The sequence below is a fragment of the Orbicella faveolata genome, unplaced genomic scaffold (assembly GCF_042242905.1).
Source record: "Orbicella faveolata isolate gen_17 unplaced genomic scaffold, um_ofav_v1 contig_12, whole genome shotgun sequence".
Classification (NCBI taxonomy): domain Eukaryota; kingdom Metazoa; phylum Cnidaria; class Anthozoa; order Scleractinia; family Merulinidae; genus Orbicella; species Orbicella faveolata.
In genome coordinates, this window is record NW_028301539.1 from 8,557,711 (window position 1) to 8,577,751 (window position 20,041).

A 20,041-nucleotide genomic window follows, 5' to 3' on the forward strand; every position below is an offset into this window, starting at 1 on the left:
AAATTGCATGACGATTGATAATTCAAACACACGTCTATCATGATTGTATTGAATTGACTCCATGTTCACCAAGAAATTTATAGCCCGATAGTGAAAAATTAAATATTCAAGGTACACCAACCTCTATATAAGCGGCTAGCCCCATTAAGCGGTCGCCACCCATTTCCCCGAGGGTAGCCCACTGTATTGCATGTAAACCAAAAATAATTGCACAGCGCGAAAAGAGCTAGGTATGAGTTTAGCGTTACAGTATTACGCAGGGGCATGTAGGTAGCGGTGGTCGAGTAAAAGATAACAACAGGGGCAATGGTAAATTATTCATTCTTTTCATTTCTTAATTTAATCTCTTCCTACTCAATACGATTGTGTGCTCCCAGTGATTCCAAGCCTTACGGAGCCTTACGTATTAGGATAGAAATTGTCCCACCCCTACCCCCTAAAATGGGATGACAGATTTGCGTGACGAACAAGGAACCGCTGCAAGCAAGGATTCAAGCCATAAACGTAATATTTTGGTGTAGTGCAAAGCAAGCAACTATCTACGAATGACTTAGCCGTTTTTGACTTAGATGCAGTGGTGATCATATGTGTCGAACGAGGATCACAGATTCATGGTATTCGACCGTTAAATAAGTTGACAGTTGGCGATGTACATCGGACGTTATGTAAACAAAAGCAAACTTCTGCTTTATGTGCGACGAATGGTGAGAGAAACACGTCAAATCGGCTTTGGACCTGCCTTTTACAGCAAGTAAGGTTAGAACATTTCGAAATTATCGGCTCTGTGTCTATTTCAACTTAACATAGGTCAAGTCATGTGGCGCATGCTAAAATATACGTCTAACCCATAAATTGAAATTTGACGACGGATGGTCAAATATTTGCATTTTTGACGTACTTTGAAAAGCTCTCACGTCGCTCACAATCATTTGCCCAAAGAAATGTTTACAGGAATCTGTAGACCATCCTTCTGCAATTCAACCACCAGAAACTTGGTCCATTTGAAGGTTTCGCACATGGTGAAAATTAATTATATTCACGAAGTACTTTAAAGTGAATGAAATACATGTCTTCGAAATTTAATTATTGTGCACCCAAAAAGACAACGCAACATTTCCTAAAATCAACCCAGTACACATTTAAACATTGCACAAAAATATTTGAGTGTTTTAAAGACGGAAGAATGATGTGGTTTTGCATGTGAGGCTCTCAAACTTGTTTAATAAAATGGTGCGTCAAATTAATGACGATTTTAGCGGAATTTGGTAATTTGCATATTTCAAAAAAACTATCCAGTAGTGTTTGTCATGCCCTAGCCTATCTACCATAAGAATATGAGCGAAATCGAATTTTCCACCCTGGCCGCGAAATTAAGAATTTGTCTGATTTTTACGGGCAGGCACTCTTAATGCTTAAAATTAACAAGAATGGTAGTATTGATGCATCAAAGTAGAAGTGCTAAAAAAGCAGCAAGCTATTGTTGGCCACCTTTAAAGAACTGTACATCACGCGGCAATTTCTCGGATGCGCGATGCTACTTTCAAGTCGAAGAAATCTCCAAGTTATTAGTTTCTAAGTTAGTAGACGACTGTGTAAGATTAAAGACAGATTGCAAACTGCGAAAATTTGAAAGTAAAATGCCCGAATTAAATTTCTGACTTAACTCAGAATAATAGCTTTAACGCGTGATCGTGTCGTCAAAAAAGCGTGTTAGGCCTTCGAGTTGAACCGTTGCTGTCCTCGACTCTCTCGCCAGCTTTACAGAGGAGCAGTCGTCGAAATTCTCGCCTAAAGAGAGGATTCATTCCTGCATAGATGAAAGGATTTAGGGTGCTTGACAAATTGACGAGGAAAGTACATAACAACTGGATATCTCGTGGCATTCTGGCTATGGCACGGAAGCGCGCCAAAATGGCAATGACCCACGTGGGTATCCAACACAGCATAAACGCGAAAACGATGACAACCAAAGACCTGCAGATGCGAATTTCGTGTGTGCTGACCGCCGTCACATTCCGACTGTTGTTTTGAAGAGCTTGTACCACTCCCATATTGTGTCCCCGGATGTGTTTTGAAACCTTCCTGTAGCTGAATACAGTAACAATTAGTGGGAAGAGTAAAAACAAGCCAACGACAAGAAAGTAATGGACAATTTTGCCAAATTCTCTTAGATGTACGTTCATGCACACTGCATAGCCAGGCACGAAGTGAAAATCTTGTAAGCCCGTAAGACGCACGGTCAAAATATAACAGGCAACAAACATCCACGCGGAAACGATTAAAATGAGAGATTTTCTGTTCGAAAAGAATCTCTTATATTGTTGATCCGACTTGCATATTCTCACGTATCTGTTAATGGCCGTCAAACCCATGGTAATAGGTGAAACATAGACGACAAATTGGGCCATGAAGGCGTGCATCTGGCAAACTGTTCCTCCAAAAGGCCATCTGCCTGAAATAAGCACCCCGGTAGCCAGAGGCATAACAAAAATGGCGGACAACAAATCGCTGATGGCCAAAGCGACAATGTAGACGTTGGTCGAGGTACGAAGTCTTGTATTTCTGTAAACAGAGATACAGACTAAAACATTTCCCAACAGGGATAACGCATTTAACAAAATCATAAAGCTGGCTTCCAAGACGGTCAAAAAAACACTTCGTGAATTAAGCTCGTCAGCCATACTGTCAAAAAAAGTTAGAGAGAGTTGCAGTAGGACATTTTCTTATTTCTTTAGCGAGTCATGATCACGTTCCGTTGTCAAAGAAATCGTATATTATTAATTTTTGACGGACTTTATGTATACAGAAGATATTAATCTCTCATTTTAGTTGTTATTTTGTTTGTTCGCAAAGAAACAAATTACTTTGATATGTTTGCTTAAACTGATAATCATCCAAGTTAGTAAAGAATATGAGTTGCTCAGGTCAGTTCACGGACGATTTGTTGAATTTCCCTGAAAGCTGCCATTCTGCTATTAAAATTTTCTTTACAGTTTTCTTGTCATCTTTAAGCCAGATTGCAAAGAAACTTAAGTAATGTTTTTTTTTTTGATAGCAAACACCTTACTATTTGAACAGTTATGATAGTGATTTGTAATTTTAGTTCTATTTGTTACATACTGCTTATAAAAGATATAACACATAAAATTCAATTCAAAGGAAAAAAAATAGCTCCCGAAAAAATACACGATCACTGTAAAATCTGCAATGCGGCAAAAATTAAATAGAATATGATTTTGACTCATGTTTTTTCCTTTAAGTTAAAATTAGTATCTTTTATAAATATTTACAAGTGATAAACGTATCTGGCAGTCAGAACTAAATCGCAGATTATCGTATTTCTTCCTTTCTGATTGGCTTACACTCCGTTTAACACTGAACAAATAGCTGGCGCCTCACTTATTGCCGGAAAATGACTACCCTTGCGCCTCCTCTACAAAACCTCACTAAAATCAAGAACTAAGAAGGAATTTTTCTAAAAAAAAGGTTCATTTATAATTCTTCTGAGCAACGTAAAAAGTTCTAAGCGAAGAATCTAATGGAAAATCGCTCTTTAAGAACAAAAGTGACAGAATGGCCAAAAATGCCGATATGCAACAGAACTTTATAAAAAGTAAATCCTTGCTCCTCAATTGACTCAGTGATACTCATACTAGTTCTTGTAACACACCAAATGTAATTCGGGCGATTCAAATTCTCATCCCTCATCGTGCCCCGCAGGACACCTAAGGCCATTCAGAAATGCCCTCCACCCATCTACAATCTCCGACAAAGTCTTGGCGCACCTTCCCACTCTTGCAATATCTGTCAGGGCAATTTATCAGTTCGCCCCCTTTCCCCCAACTCAATGTTGTTTATCGTGATGAAGTCGTCGTTGCCCGCTTACAATATTGTCGGGTCGGGGGGGGGGGGGGGGAGAGAGAAGGGGGTTCCCTCTTCTAATGATGTCATTAGGTATTATCCCCAAAATGCCTTGGCAACGCATTCTGCTATCTGATCCAGGTGTGCCAAGGACTTTTGTCGAGAATTGTAGGTCTCTAGCAGACTCTGTTGGTGCGCCCCAGTGACTGCCATCCCATCACCTGCCGCTGTCTCTCTACACTGCTCCTCAAGATCGTTCGTGGCCTTCCCGGTCTTCTTTTATCTACTGGTGTCGAGGTTAGCGCAGTTCTGGTGATGTGATTGCCGAATCATTATATAGGCAAAACACGACCCTCCACCTCCTCCTACGCAAGGGCCGTTCTTAAAATCACGTAATTCGTCATTGTCACCTGCGTTGTGCTCTGTCAGCTATAGGTTAACTTGACAAGATATTTTATGTTCTTTTCAGGTCTAGTGAGGCTCTCATCTTTGCGCAACAAAAGTAACCAAAAAAACATCATGTCGATATAACATTATACAAGAATACATGTAAAACTGTCTTCACATGCACTTAGACCCTGTCAGTATTTATTGCATTTATCGTTAAGCGATTGAGAAAAAGAAAAAAGAAATCATCATAATGATGATAAAAATAAAATGATAGAGGTCTTGACGTGTGGTCGAGGAAAATATCAGTCCTAACGCAACTGATTCAATAAAGAAAACAAAACTAAGAAGTAAATTGACTCAGGGCCCGTCCACACTATGCCGGAGAAATTTAAAAACGCAACAATCACCGGTTATTTTGGATTTGTGTTCTGAGAAAACTTGGACAGCGAGATGAAATGATAATCGTGATTACATCATTTTCGAAAAGCTCCGTTTTCGTGATGGATTAGTGTGGACGGTAGGCCTTAACCTGTAAATAAAACTGCGTTTTCATATTCCTCTGTGGTAGAGTGGACATTGCTTAAAAATCCACTGCTTAAACGTGAATGATACTATTTGCCGCGTCACTATTTTCTGGTGTAATACTTTGGCCTCTCTATCAATAATTATAAGCAACTATTGTATTAGCTTGTTGTATTACTTTTCGTTTTCATCAATTTCCAAGAGTTTATTTTAATGTAAAGCTCAAAACGTGCCATTTTTTGTTTTTGCGAACTTGTTAAATGTTGCAGGTGTCACGTTTGTTACTGCCAAGGTGAATAATGTCAATCTGAATGATTATCAAGTAGTTATAGTTATGTTTTAATTATGATAATTCTTTTCAGTGTCCCATTTATTTACACATATAGAGGCGTTCAGCTGTTATTGCGTTGGTGGTTATACGGTCTCTGCTCGTGCTCTAATTCCACACTTGTAATCCAAAACAGCTTTACTATATATATTGAGCGTGCTTATTTATCGTCAGTAGCCAGTGGACCCATTTATTGACGTCCATAACGTCTAGTGGAGCTACTCACCCATTTGGTCCTTGCCTAACATTTTCAGTTCACGCTTGTCGAATCTCAGGCTCCCTAGGTCTGCAGTAGAGAATTCGTCGAAATTCTCTTCTGAACAAGGGATTCATTCCTGCGTAAATAAAAGGGTTGACGGTGTTGGACAAGTTCAAGAAAAGGTGCATAATAGTCGAATATTTCGTGGCATGGTGTCGACGATGCTAAGGCGTGTCAGAATGGTAATGAGCCAAACGGGTATCCAACACAACATGAAAGCAAAAACAACAACAAACAATGATCTGCTGATACGAATCTCGTGTGTTGTCACGGATGCGAAATTTCCCTCTCGGTTTTCAAGAAATCGCTCCAATACCGCGTTGTGCTCCTGAATCTTTCTCAAAACTTTCCTGTAGCTGAATATGGTTAGGACCAGTGGAAGAATGAAGAACAATCCCAATACAAAGACGTAATGAATAATGGTTGCTAACTTGTTTAAATGTTGATTTAAGCACACTGCATAGCTTGGCTCGAAGTAAAATCCTTGTAAACCAGTAAAACGTGTTATCAAGATATAGCAGGCGATTAATGTCCACGCAAAGGCGAGCGAGATGAAAGATTTCCAAGGAGAAAAGAACCGCTTATACTGTTGATTCGACTTGCAGATTCTCACATATCTGTTGATCGCGGTGAAACCCATGGTCACTGGTGAAATATATAGTACATATGGGCCAAAGAAAGCAATCATCTGGCAAACCGCTTCACCAAAAGGCCATTTGCCTGATATAAGCACTCCCGCTGCAAAAGGCATGACAAAAATGGCGGACAACAGATCGCTGATGGCCAATGCGACAATATAGAGATTTGTCGATGTACGGAGCCTAGTATTTCTGTAAACCGAGATGCAGACTAAGATGTTTCCCAGTAGTGAAACAACATTCAACAAAATAATGGAAGTGGGTTCTAAGATAGTGAAGAATAGACTTCGTGCACCAAGCTCACCTTCCATCTCGTCACTTTTGGTCAGCTATCTGTTCAATATCTCCATCCTCAACGTGTTTTCAAGTGTATTTAGTATTTGTTTATTAACTGCAATGGCGTAATCCAAGTGGAGCACGATCTCTTTCACGCTAAGCCACTGATGTTTTCCTCCTGCAGTACGGCTGAGAATACAAATGTGTTGTAGTGAGAGGGATTGGAGAAATAGAGACTTTGAGATCCACGATTACCGTAAACAGCAATGGCAAGAGTTCACGTGACTAGAGCTAGTCGTCGCGTTTGACGTTTTCGACTCGCGTTTTGATCTTCAAGAGGCAGGTTTTCGCGTAAGTCATTTACCTCAAGTTTCATTGCTTTGAATTATATTTTACGCGACGTACTAAAGCTGACATCGAATAAAGTCGCCCTTTTTCTTCAAATTGGAAATAACTTTTAGGGAAATAAGGAATTACTTAGCCTTTTGTAGCTGTTTGTAGAAAGAAACTGATCCTAAGTGGAAATCCAATACTGCGGGGGCTTGAGTTGAATGTGTGATTTATAATCGATGCTAGCTATTTTTCATCTCTTTTAAGCGTAATTTTGACAATTTCCAGTGCATTGACAGGGTGATTTCTATTCGCTACAATTTACTCCAATCTAAATCCGAACGTCAAACAGCAAACGTCTAACCTCAACCTGCAGTTAGACGTTTGCGGTAAATGTAGACCTAAAAAGTCTCTAATATCTCAAATTTATTTCCACGAAATTGATATTTCTAAACACGATAAATCTTATGATTGCCAATTTTCTTTCCAAAGAAAGAGGAATAAAACAAAACAACCACTGTCAACATGAATTTAGATGGATTTATTACTTTTATATATGGAGTAAACTGTAAAATAGATGCAAATTAGTTTTAATTCAGTCGGTTTCTTATGGAGCGTTTTGTTCAGAGTTTTAAAAAGACTAAACTACTGGGTACCATCACCAACCCAATGCAAAAAAACGAAGTAACATAACTAATGATCACTACCTACCTTTGTTTTTTTTGTTTTTTGTTTTTTTGTCGTATGAGATCTACAAATTCACTAGCGCGTAGATGGTTGTGAAATTTAACAGCTGGTGAATCGATAAAAAGTTGAATAATCTACTGCAACGTCTTGTCAATACTATGTACTTCTTGATTATCTCTTACTAGCCTCTAGCAAGAGATAGTCAGAAGATATGAGAACCGCTCTGAAGAGTTTGACGAAAGAAAGGTTTGGGAAGAGGTAACCAGTAATAAGGACCTAACACCTGCAATAAAGGTTCTGTTTTTAACAGATTTGAAGAAATTTAAATAACGAACAAGAAATGACACCTCTATGCCTGTAAAAAACTGATTAAATAGAGCAAATTAAAGCCAAGACCAATTAATTGATTAATCTTGTTTTTTTGCAAATCATATTTTCTGCACTAGCATTAAAAGCCCTTGTTATAATTTGAAACGCAGAATGTAAAAAAGAAAGGAAGAGAAAAAGAATATTTTACATCTTTATCGTTTTACGTAAGCTAAAAAAAGGAAAAAGAAAACTGATCATTTTCATTGTTTAGTATTCTATTATTACACCTGCTATGCAGGCACATCACCTATTAGAAGATTCTTCAAAGATTGCAAGATATTGACATAACAAACGGTGAGGTTTTGAGTGATTAAAAATGGAAAACGGAAAGCCTAAGAACTAACTGATTGAAACAATCTCTTTTCATATTTGATAATTTATTTTCTGCTCTAACATGAAAAGAGCATCTCTAATTTCTTCACAACTACAGAAAGGTATTATATTCCTTCATAACTACAAATAAGATTATTTCAAGTAAGCTGGAGAAAATATGAAAATTTCAAAATTATTTTTCATATTAACACGCGCCTTTAACTTTCTCCCCTTAATAAATACCTTTTATGCCTTTTATGTCTTGATTGCTCGTTTGATGTCAAAAAGACTGTGCGTAAACGTCTTGCAATACAGCAATACAGTGTAATGAAAGCACAATAGCTTGTAGGCTTCTGTTGTCATTCGTTCACAGTGAATGTAAAGCGTTTAGGTTACCGTATACCTTCAGAAATACAAGTATCTCGCGTCCAAGCGATAGCGCGTCCGGTTTAAGCTGCAGATACCTAAATCCCTAAATCAAATTAAGCGTCAGTGTCAGTAAAATTCAGATATGATCATCATAATCGCGAACACAGCCAAAAAATCGATTTCGTTCATACTTTCTATATTGATGGACCCTTGTGCCAAAGTAAACAAAACAAGGTTAGTTCGTTTTAATATTCATTCTTTTGATAGTGATTTAAAAAACCCGTTGAGTGCCGGATCGAACCAAATTTCGAAATTCGATCTATCGAAATTATGTCATGCCTACGGTTTCTCAGCGTAAGTCGAAAATTATCTGTGGATTTTCTTTGCGATAACATTATAGTTAGGGCGTCGACCAAACCTTTGACGACCAGAAAAGCAGGCACCTTGCGGATGTTATTTAATAGCTCTGTGTAGGCTCTATGATGCCGTAAAACAACTGCCGAAACATTGGTCGGTACGCGAAGAAAAACTTAATAACCAATTTGCAGATACAGTTTAAGGATAGACGTTCACAGAAATACTTGCAAGTTTTGGGATACCTTTTTGCAGCCGCCATATATTGAATTTACAACTAAGCTGACCATCAAGAAGCAATTGATCGCATGTCGAAAAGTACATTAGAAATTAAAATATGATAAGTTAAATTAATGTAGGACTTGGTTTCTGTCTTATCTAGCTACACATGTGTTGTGCTCTGCATGTTAATTTGCAAGATGTCGTATGTTCTTTTCAGGTCACGTACTCCAGTAATGTTCCACGCTTTGAGGCAAAAGTGAGGAGAAAAAAAAAAGAAAAGAAAAGAAAAAATTATGTCGATATAACATAATGCAAGAATATAAGTAAGATTGTCTTCACATGCACTTAGACCCTGTTAGTGCTTATCGCATTTATCGTTAAGCGATTAACGAATAAAAAGGAAAAAGGAAAAAGGAAAAAGGAAAAAATATATAATTATGATAAAAATAAAATCATAGAGGCTTGACGAGTGGTTGAGGAATATATCAGTCCTTGCACAACTGATTTAATAATGAAAACAAACCTAAGAGGTAACTTGGTTAAGGCCCAGTCGACACTATGCCGAAATTTGTGCCGAGAAATTTAAAAACGCAACAATCACCGGTTATTTTGGAATTGTGTTTTGAGAAAACTCGGACAGGGAAATCAAATGATAATCGCGATTAAACCGTTTTCGAAAAGCTTCGTTTTCAAAAATGTTTTCCGCGGCCACAGGAAAACGAAAAGCCAGCGTTTTCAAATTCGTTCGATTGAAGAGCGTTTTCGAAAAGCTCCGTTTTCGTGACGGATTAGTGTGGAGGATGGGCCTAAACGTAGGTATAAAAATGCGTTTTCAAATTTCATTGGCGTAGTATGTTGACGCTGCCTAAAGATTTACTTCTTAAATGCTAATGATATTATTTGCAGCGTGCCCATTTTCTGCTGCAATACTTTGGCCTCTCTATCGATAACTATAAACAACTGCTGTATTAGCTTTTTGTATTGCTTTTCGTTTTCATCATTTTCCAGGAGTTTTTAGCATAAGGCCAAAGACGTGAGATCTTTTTCGCGAACGTGTTACATGCAGTACACATGTCACGTTTCTCACCACCAGGGTCAATGATGTCAATTATAATGATTATCAACTAGTTATAGCTGTATTTTAATTATCATGATTCCCTTTAGTGTTCCCTATACTTAGACCTACATATATAGTCTTTTTGGGGGAATAATGGAGTCAAGTTGACGAGAAGTGTTACCCTCAGGAAAATACCCTCAGTATTTTATTTTTTACAGAATCTTTTTAATAGCCGACTGCTTGTTATTGCTTTCCAGCTCCCTGAATCAACAGTACCTCAAAGACCGCGTGTGACAATTGAGTTGAAGACTTAATGGGCGCCTTCCTTTCGATTAAAAAAATTTCTCGGGTTGAAATAGCCAAACATTTCCAGAATTGATTGGAACACAATTAAGAATATCGTGTTTTCTGAATTCCGAAAAAAAAAAAAAAAGAGAAACTTGCGAGGTACAGCAGGGTCTATATGGGGTTTAGAGTTTTATTGACCAAAATTATATGCGTCAGGTCAGCTGACAGATTACGCGTCAGAGATCTTCGTATATTTCGACTATCAAAAAACTGGCTGATTTTTTTTTAACTGATTAGCTAGCTACTTTATAAACTACAAGAGCGAATAAAGTTATTTTTCTTGTTCTTAAGCCTAAAAGCTCACTGTTTCCATCACCCCCCATTCACACCCTTTTCCTAGCGTTCAACCGTTATTGTGTTGGTGGTTATACGGTCTCTGTTTGTGCTTTAATTCCACACTTGTGGTCCAAAACAACTTTGTATATACTGAGCTTGCTCATTTATCGTCGGTAGCCAGTAGACCCATTTATTGACGTCCATAACGTCTAGCGGAGCTACACTCCTGTTTGGTCGTTGCCTGACATTTTCGATTTACGCTTGTCGAATGTCAGGCTCCCTAGGTCTGCAGTAGAGAATTCGTCGAAATTCTCTTCTGAACAAGGGATTCATTCCTGCGTAAATGAAAGGGTTAATGGTGTTCGACAAGTTCAAGAAAAAGGTGCATAATAGTCGAATATTTCGTGGCATGGTGTCGACGATGCTAAGGCGTGTCAGAATGGTAATGAGCCAAACGAGTATCCAACACAACATGAAAGCAAAAACAACAACAAACAATGATCTGCTGATACGAATCTCGTGTGTTGTCACGGATGCGAAATTTCCCTCTCGGTTTTCAAGAGATCGCTCCAATACCGCGTTGTGTTCCTAAATCTTTCTCAAAACTTTCCTGTAGCTGAATATGGTTAGGACCAGTGGAAGAATGAAGAACAATCCCAATACAAAGACGTAATGAATAATGGTTGCTAACTTGTTTAAATGTTGATTTAAGCACACTGCATAGCCAGGCTCGAAGTAAAATCCTTGTAAACCAGTAAAACGTGTTATCAAGATATAACAGGCGATTAATATCCACGCAGAGGCGAGCGAGATGAAAGATTTCCAAGGAGAAAAGAACCGCTTATACTGTTGATTCGACTTGCAGATTCTCACATATCTGTTGATCGCGGTGAAACCCATGGTCACTGGTGAAATATATAGTACATATGGGCCAAAGAAAGCAATCATCTGGCAAACTGCTTCACCAAAAGGCCATTTGCCTGATATAAGCACTCCCGCTGCAAAAGGCATGACAAAAATGGCGGACAACAGATCGCTGATGGCCAATGCGACAATATAGAGATTTGTCGATGTACGGAGCCTAGTATTTCTGTAAACCGAGATGCAGACTAAGATGTTTCCCAGTAGTGAAACAACATTCAACAAAATAATGGAAGTGGGTTCTAAGATAGTGAAGAATAGAGTTCGTGCACCAAGCTCACCTTCCATCTCGTCACTTTTGGTCAGCTAACTGTTCTCCACCTTCGACGTGTTTTCAAGTGTATTTAGTATTTGTTTATTAACTGGTATGGCGCAATCCAAGTGGAGCACGATCTCTTTCACGCTAAGCTACTGATGTTTTCCACCTTCAATAAGACTGAGAACACAAATAAGACTGAGAACAGAAATGTGTTGCAATGTGAGGGATTGAAGAAATAAAGACTTTTAGACCTACGTTTACCGTAAACTGCGAACGGCAGGGGTCACGTGACCAGAGCTAATCGTCACGTTTGAAGTTTGCGACTCGCGTTTTGAACTTCAAGAGGTAGGTTTTCGCGTAAGTCATTTACCTTAACCTTTATTGCTTTGAATTACCACATACAAATGCTGACATTGAACAAAGTCGCCCTCCTTTCTACAAATTGGAAATAATTTTTAGGGAAATAAGCAATTACCTTGCCTTTTGTAGCTGTTTGTAGAAAGGAACTCATCCAAAGTGGAAATCCAATATCGCGGCGGTTTGACTTGAATGTGTGATTTATAATCGATGCTTACTATTTTGTATCTCTTTTTAGCGTAATTTTGATAATTTCCAATGTATTCACAGGGTGATTTCTATTCGCTACAACTTACTCCAATACAGATCGAGTAACGTCCGAACACGTCGTCTAATCTTAACTTGCAGTTAGACGTTTGCGGTAAACGTGGATCTAACAGGTCTCTAATATCTTAAACTTATTTCCCAAAATTGAAATTTCTAAGCATGAGCAATCATATGGTTATGCCACTTTTTTTTTCAAAGAATGAGGAAAAAAAAAAAAAAAAAAGAAATAACCACGGCCAATATGGTTCTAGATCATGAGATGGAGTTGTTACTTTTATAAATGGAGTGAAATGTAAAATACAATTCAGTTTTCATTTAGTCGGTTTCTTATGGCCTCTTTTTTTTGAGAGAGAGAGAGAGAGAGAGAGAGAGAGAGAGAGAGAGAGAGAGAGAGAGAGAGAGAGAGAGAGAGAGAGAGAGAGAGTTTTAAAAATCTAAACTACGATACGACATCAGCAACTCAATGAAAAAAAAAAAAAAAAAAAAAAAAAAAACAGAAAAAACAGAAAAAACAAAAAACAAAAGACGGAGTGAAATAGTTCATGGGCATTACCTACCTTTGTTTTTTTGTGGTATGAGATCCACAAATTCACTAGCGCGTTGATGGTCGTGAAATTTAACAGCTGGTGAATTGATAAAAAGGTGGAATAATGGACTACAGCATTTTGTCAATATTATGCACTCCTTGATTATCTCTTACCAGCCTCTTTCCTCTTTTAAAATAGCATAATATAAACTAGTCAGAATATGTAAGAACCACTCTGAAGAGTTTGACGAAACAAAGGTTTGGGATGAGGTAACCAGTAATAGGGACCTAACGCAGGTAATAAAGGTTCTGTTTTTAACAGATTAGAAGAAATTTGAATAACAAACAAGAAACGGCACCTTTGTGCTTGTAAACAACTGATTAAATAGAGAAAATGAAAGCCAAGAGCAATTAATTGACTAATCTTGTTTTTCTGCGAATCATATATTTTACACTAGCATTAAAAGCCCTTCTTATAATTTATAACTCAGAACATCAAAAAGAAAGAGAAAAAAAAAATTATATCTTAAGTGTTTGACGTGAGCTAAAAAAACAACGTGAACATTTTCCTTCTTTGTTATTCTCTTATTATTACACCTGCTATGTAGGCACATCACCCGTTATGAATGACAGGACGTGTAAGGTCTCTAGCAACTGATCAAAAATGGAAAACGGAAAGCCCAAGGGCAAATTGATTGAAAAAAATCAATTTTCATACTAAATAATTTATTTCATTTTGTCTCAGCGTGCGGAATTCAACAAATTCTGCAATCTGATTGGTTCCGGAAGCGGGCAGATTTCCTCGTGTTGATCTATTTTCGTGAACGAATTAGCGGTAATCATCGATTTTTTACCTCTTTTCACACCTCCATCGAGATTAATCAACGCAACTTTATTTCTATAAGCTATTCACTGTTAAATGGCAAGGAAAGTCACTGTAAGTAATTTTAATTGAATTTTTTGAAGTTGCAAGAGTTTGTTTGGTTGTTTGTAGCTTGGCGCTGTAATGGTGCTTAATGCTGTGTTTCTCGTTACGTAAAAATGAGTCAATTGCAGTCGAGTGTTTACCGCTCTGATCGTTGCTGTATTTAAGAGAATTTATGTGGGATGCACTTAACGAATTTCCTCGCTTTTCGGTACTCAATTTACGGTAGAAAAGTCTGATTTCGAGTGATTCGCAACGACTGACAGAAAATGTTTTTGTAGTACAACTTCGAACTTTCCACGAAATTTCACACCGGAGAAAATTTTGGAGAACTTAATTGGTGAACTAGAAGCAACTAACATAAAGTAGTTCGAAATAATTCTGTTCGTTGATACATCTTTTTTCTTGTTGTTAGTATCTGAGTTACTCATTCGCTCTTTAGATTTTTTTTTTTTTACGAATGGTTTGTAGACGGCACATAAGCCAATTCAGTGACAAAGTTGCGTAAACAAGCCCATCTGTAAGCCTCGGACTTGAAATATGAACATTTTAAAATTTATTTTTCATATTACCACGCGCCCGTTTAGGAAAATACATTTAACTTCTTCCCTAAGAGTTAATCGATAACTTTTATGTCTTGATTGTTCCGTTTGATGTCAGAAAGACTGTTCCTACACGTCCTTGCAATACAGCAAGTGCTTCGTCATTTAGACCACCTGCCCCGCCTTTTATTTTATTTTCCTTTAGTAGTAAATACTGTTTGCATATTAAGCCAAAGCTTATGATCTAAAAATCTCTATGCTTCCTCAGAAATGGATTATGCAAGATTATTGTAATATTGATTATATTTCGAATTTTATCGTCAGTTTAAATATTATGTTAATACTTGTTCTTCTATTGTTGAAAAATCACGTACAAAGACTGTCTTTATTTGGCAAGCTGGCCGATTGGAGAAAAACCCAAACAAACAAAAACAAACAGACAAACAAACATACGTACACTCAAACAAACAACGTATTCTGATTGGCTCCCTGGCTAGTACAGCATAAGCTGTATTCAGAGTGCTAAATGGGTCTATCCATATTAAATTATCATTACGATTTTCCTTTTCCTTCGGCACGCTTCTTCAACCCCCCGTCTACACTACTTTGCACTATTCTGGTCATAACATGTAGCAGCAGGTTTCTGTTTTACAGCTGTTCTTAGCTACACTTTATGTATACACCTACTATGTAGATGTTTGTAACAAAATCAAGAAATCATTGATATTTCTTGTACTGCTTAAAACACGACAGAAATTGGAGACCACAAACGAAATTTCGAAACACGAACTGAAAGCGAGTGTTTCTTTATGATGGCATAACATAAATGTAGGAAAGAGTCTCAATCAATCCAAAAAGGGAAAAAAACTATTTTAATTTGAACTAAATGATTTTGCTGTCAGCCATTGAACATTTTGCTGTGAGTACAAGATTATATTGCTTTACATAGTACATAATGATTGTAAAATGTCGCAGATGTTTGTCATATTAACCTTGAATTCCGTTAGTTTTAATTTGTCCAGTTTTTTGTTTGTTTGTTTGTTTGTTTTCAAATTGTAATAAACTGTTCTGTTCACCACTGCTCTGGAGGTAAACAGTGGTGCATATTCACCAAGCCGCGAAGCATCAAGGTATGTGTCCACTTTTTTTCATTGAAACTCCTAAGAGTATAAATATATGACCAATGAAACAGTCGACTCGTAATTTGAAACCACAGTTCCATTTGAGGAAGAAGGATTGAAAATTCCTTTTCGAAAGGGACAACTTCGTTCGCGCAACCGAGTACACCGCGCGTAAGAAAGACACCTTAGGACATCAGGCGATCACGAAAAAAAAAACAAAACAAAACAAAAAAAAAAACAATGAATAGATCTGGTATTGACATTTTCAAGAAAAATGCTTTCTTGCTTTTTTTTTTTATGGCTGTACCGACAAAACGTCGAGAGTTTTATTTCCGTCATGGGTTCCAAATTTCCAAACACTGCCTTAGCAAAATTCGGTGACATTGAAACTGCAGCCGCGACAAGTGCTTATATAGAAACTTGGATATTCTTGAACGAAATGCCGTGGACAATCCTGAATTTCAAAAAACAAATTGTTTTAGATTTGGAGATGTAACTGCGATATTAACGTTTCTGATGTCATTATATTGTCGATGCATCGGCGCAGAGCCAGAATTCAATTAAGGTGAGAATGGGATTAGAGTACAAACCCAATAATATCATACTCCTTGGATGGTTTGTATAAAATGTAAATAGGTATCATTGTGCAATGCTAATACTATAGAAAATTGAAAAAAAAAAAAACCCTAGTATTCAATAAGGAGAAATTTCGCATGAAATTTTAGCATGCCAAAATGCAGTTGCTTGGCAATGTCAGTTAGCATGTGTTTTTTAATTATAAATTGAAACAAAGATCTTGAAAGATTAAAGCTAATCCATTTCTGAGGAAGCGCAGAGATTTTTAAGGCATAAGCTTCAGGTGAATTTACAAACAGCCTTCAGCTGCGAGAGGAAAATACAGAAAAGGCGGCGCAGGTGGTCTTATCGAATGAACTGTGAACGAATGACAATAAGGCTTTTACGCTGTTGTTAATTGAATACACCTTATTGCTTTCAAGGCTTTCAACAGCAGTCCTTCTGAAATCAAACGCAGCAATCAAGACATAATCAAAGTGATCTATGAGTAGAACTCGTGAATAGAAAAGGGTGAATGAAATAATGTCCGGAGCTTCTGGCTATCGGCTGCTGATTTTGTATATAATGGACTATTTGTAGTCTTATTACATTTCATTCGCATTTCTCCTCAAATTAATTGTCACTGTCATAGATCTGTCGAGATAGATTACTGCCAAATTACTGTTCTCAACGCCTTTTCTTTTTTCATTTCCAGCCAATCTTGCCTATATTTTTATGGAGATGCATTCCCCACTTTGAAACGCTTGTTTCAAGTTTCCAACATCATTGAAGCACCTTTTAAGAAGTGAGAAGATCATATTCATCCTCCTGATATTTGCTTTGGCGGCTTTAGAAGTGCTGATGGAGGACGAGCTTAGTTCAAGGAGCCTGTTTGTGACAGTCTTAGAAGCGAGCTTCATAATTGTGTTAAATATTGTTTCTCTACTGAGCAACATGTTAGTCTGTATCTCTGTCTACAGGAACACCAGGCTCCGTACGACGACAAACGTTTACATTGTCGCATTGGCAATCAGTGATTTGCTGTCCGCCATCTTTGTAATGCCCCTTGCCGCCGGAGTACTGATCTCAGGGAAATGGCCTTTTGGCGAAGCCCTATGCCAAATGCACGCTTTTTTCAGCCTCTTTGTCGTGTACATTTCGCCAGTAACCATGGGTTTTACAGCAGCGAACAGATATGTGCGAATATGCAAGTCAGAGCAGCAGTACAAAAGGTTCTTCTCGAAATGGAGATCACGCATAGCGCTTGCTTCTGCGTGGGCTTTTGTAACCAGCTACATTTGGATCATGCGTCTTGCAGGTTTACAGGGATTCTACTTTAACCCTGGATATGCAGCATGTTTAAACGAGCATTTGAACAACTTTGCGAGGATTGTCCATTACTTTGTCGTGATTGGGCTCTTCTTTGCCCTTCCACTTGCTATAACGATATTCAGCTACAGGAAAGTCTTGAAAAAAATTCAGGAACACAATGCGCTATCGGTGCGTGCTCTTCAACTCCAAAACGGAGAGACGACAGTCTCCAGGCACGAGATTCGTTTAAGCAGGACTTTGTTTGCTGTGGTTTTTGCCTTCATGTTGTGCTGGGTACCCTCGTGGATCATCACTATCTTAACGCGCTTCAGCGTCATTGGAACGATGCCACGAAATGTTCAACTCCTGTGCACTTTCTTTCTCAATTTGTCCAACACCATTAATCCTTTCATCTACGCAGGTATGAATCCTATGTTCAGAAGAGAATTTTTGCGAATCATATGTTGCAATCCCGGAGAGAAAGTTGCCGACGCACAACAAGCATCTACTGCGGATACAAAACAAAGATCAAATACGCTTTCGCTAAGATCAGACAATGTGGTTATCAGCCAGCAGTCCGTTGAGTCAACGACGATGAAAACTGACGAAAACTTGAACAAACGTCTGAATACAGGCCATAACGATGCGGATACTGAGTAATTCCATTAAAGCTATAAGAAGACAGCCAATCTACACGTCGACGACAAGATTTATTCTAATTTAAGCTGTAAAGAGAAACAACTGAACTAATGCCTAACAAAGAAAGTATTCCCTCCTCCATAGGGAAATTAGATCTATGAATTTTAATTCTATAAGTAATTTCTGGACGAAATTGGCCCAATTTCGTCCAGAAATACAAACAAAAGAAAAGAAACAAACAAAAGAAATTACCGACGGCTAGCTATGAATGAGAACACTGCTGGAGTTTTGAAATTTGTTTTTGTCGCAGGTAAATGCAACGAGATATTTTCATTTGTTAGTTTCACATGGTTACTTGACACTTGTTTTTCACGCACGAGTAGTTTCAAATAAAACTGACGAATCAGTGACTCTAGTTCACACGGTCAGAATAAACAGAGAAGAAGCCAATCTAGTGAGACGTCCAGACTTGATATAAAAAAATAGGCGCTCGATGAGCACATGAATCCACGGCCGTAGGTAAGGGGATTATGAATCTCTGCAGGACCTGGGTTTAGTTTAATTCTGGATAACATTTAAAATTCCCACCAGAAGATCGACACTTCTCTTGTTCAAATTTTGTTTAAAAAAATCGAGTAAAAAAAGACTCTTCTTCCTGAGCAAGCTTGACAATCCATAGTTCACAACTGGTAGCCACGATGAATAAAACAGTTGAAACGGGTACACTTTTCTTCAAGAAATATTAAATTTTGCCTCTTACTTTTCTGCGTTTAACTGATTTTAAAACTTCACGTGGTAATCTGGATGTTTCTCTGTGTCTTTCCCTACATGCAGCAACTGATAAGTATACTGATTAAAGGGGTAATGTAGGAGCTCTCGTAACGTGTCATAGAATGAATAGGTTGCTACCCTTTGACAGAATAATAGAACAAACAAGAGAAACAATGCCCCGAGCCCTAAAACAATAACAGCTGCTGACAATGAAGAGAATTACAAGCTTACGAGAGCTGCTACACTTCTGGATTAAAGATTAAACATTTACTCTTACGTGTACCTTGCCTTAAGTGTAAACACTGGAAAGATTGTCTTTCACTTCGAGTATTTGCAGAAAAAATACTAGTTACATAATGACCAGGCATAGCTTCTGTGGATGTGTTTTCCATGGTCATGATTTCGTCAACTAAAGCTTTTTGTTTGCACCCTATTAGGAGAGTCATATCTCCTTAGAGGAACTCCCATGTAATCGCGGTGGAATTGACTGCGTTGTGCTCTGACTGCAATCCTTCGAAAGGGATGCGTACTCCCTCGAAAGGGCTGCATAATCCCTAAGAGAGCTATGAAAAATGCTAAGAAGCTTAGTGCTGCTGAGTGCTGTAGTCCGAGAAGTTAAATAAACCAGTTTGTTACTATTACCGACGATCAGGAGTCCTGAATGGGAACAACCCTGCTCTGCATTGACACTCCTTACATCCTCCTTCCCTTCGGCAACATTTTTTAACCATCTCTTTACTGGTTTACAAATTTGCCGTGTGGAAGTCCGATGGTAGAGAACCTTTTATTAATGCTTCTCTTGAAGAGGCCTAAAGATTTTGTAGAACGAAGTTCCTTGGGAAGATCATTCCATAGAGAAGCTTGGCTGTAACTGAAATTACGCTTCAGGTAGTCAGTTCCTGGTTTTGGTAGATTTTATTTATTATTTATTTATTTATTTTATTTTTTTTATTATGCATTGTTACACACACTGGTTACAATACTTATACAGCGCTAGCTGCTCTACTTACAAGACTAATAGATATACTTACATTATTTATGATACTTCGTTCTGTAAAAACGTTTAAAACAGATCTAAAAAGTAAAAAATTGTCTCTAAATTTTCGACCGCCTTCTGCGGTCTCCTTCAGAGAGTGATGATTTCGCGCGATTCACAGAATTTCAATAAGCTGGGACGTTATTGTTCGTTGCCCCCTAGGGATTTCATTTACGGAGCTTTTGTCTAGGAAAGAGTGCAAGGATTCCACAA

The 20,041-nt window shown here is 37.9% G+C and overlaps 2 protein-coding genes and 2 pseudogenes across 2 annotated transcripts; 1 reads left to right on the forward strand and 3 right to left on the reverse strand.

Annotated features, from left to right (window-relative positions):
- Window positions 1-1,009: 1,009 nt before the first annotated feature.
- On the reverse strand, window positions 1,010-2,737 carry LOC110058080 (melatonin receptor type 1A-A-like). Its single transcript, XM_020764670.2, has one exon. It carries the CDS (start codon window positions 2,679-2,681, stop codon window positions 1,698-1,700), a length of 984 nt encoding a protein of 327 aa, XP_020620329.2. The 5' UTR covers window positions 2,682-2,737; the 3' UTR covers window positions 1,010-1,697.
- A 2,240-nt stretch (window positions 2,738-4,977) lies between these two features.
- On the reverse strand, window positions 4,978-6,549 carry LOC149116444 (melatonin-related receptor-like; annotated as a pseudogene).
- A 2,841-nt stretch (window positions 6,550-9,390) lies between these two features.
- Window positions 9,391-12,443, reverse strand: LOC149116445 (melatonin-related receptor-like; annotated as a pseudogene).
- A 4,115-nt stretch (window positions 12,444-16,558) lies between these two features.
- On the forward strand, window positions 16,559-19,433 carry LOC149116446 (melatonin receptor type 1B-B-like). Its single transcript, XM_089283682.1, has one exon. The coding sequence runs from the start codon at window positions 16,933-16,935 to the stop codon at window positions 18,040-18,042; it is 1,110 nt and encodes a 369-aa protein (XP_089139808.1). The 5' UTR covers window positions 16,559-16,932; the 3' UTR covers window positions 18,043-19,433.
- The last annotated feature ends 608 nt before the right edge of the window (window positions 19,434-20,041 follow it).

What these genes read in the sequence shown, in the direction of transcription:
- LOC110058080 (XM_020764670.2), bottom strand. Translation starts at nt 2,681, where the DNA reads ATGGCTGACGAGCTTAATTCACGAAGTGTTTTTTTGACCGTCTTGGAA.
- LOC149116446 (XM_089283682.1), top strand. Translation starts at nt 16,933, where the DNA reads ATGGAGGACGAGCTTAGTTCAAGGAGCCTGTTTGTGACAGTCTTAGAA.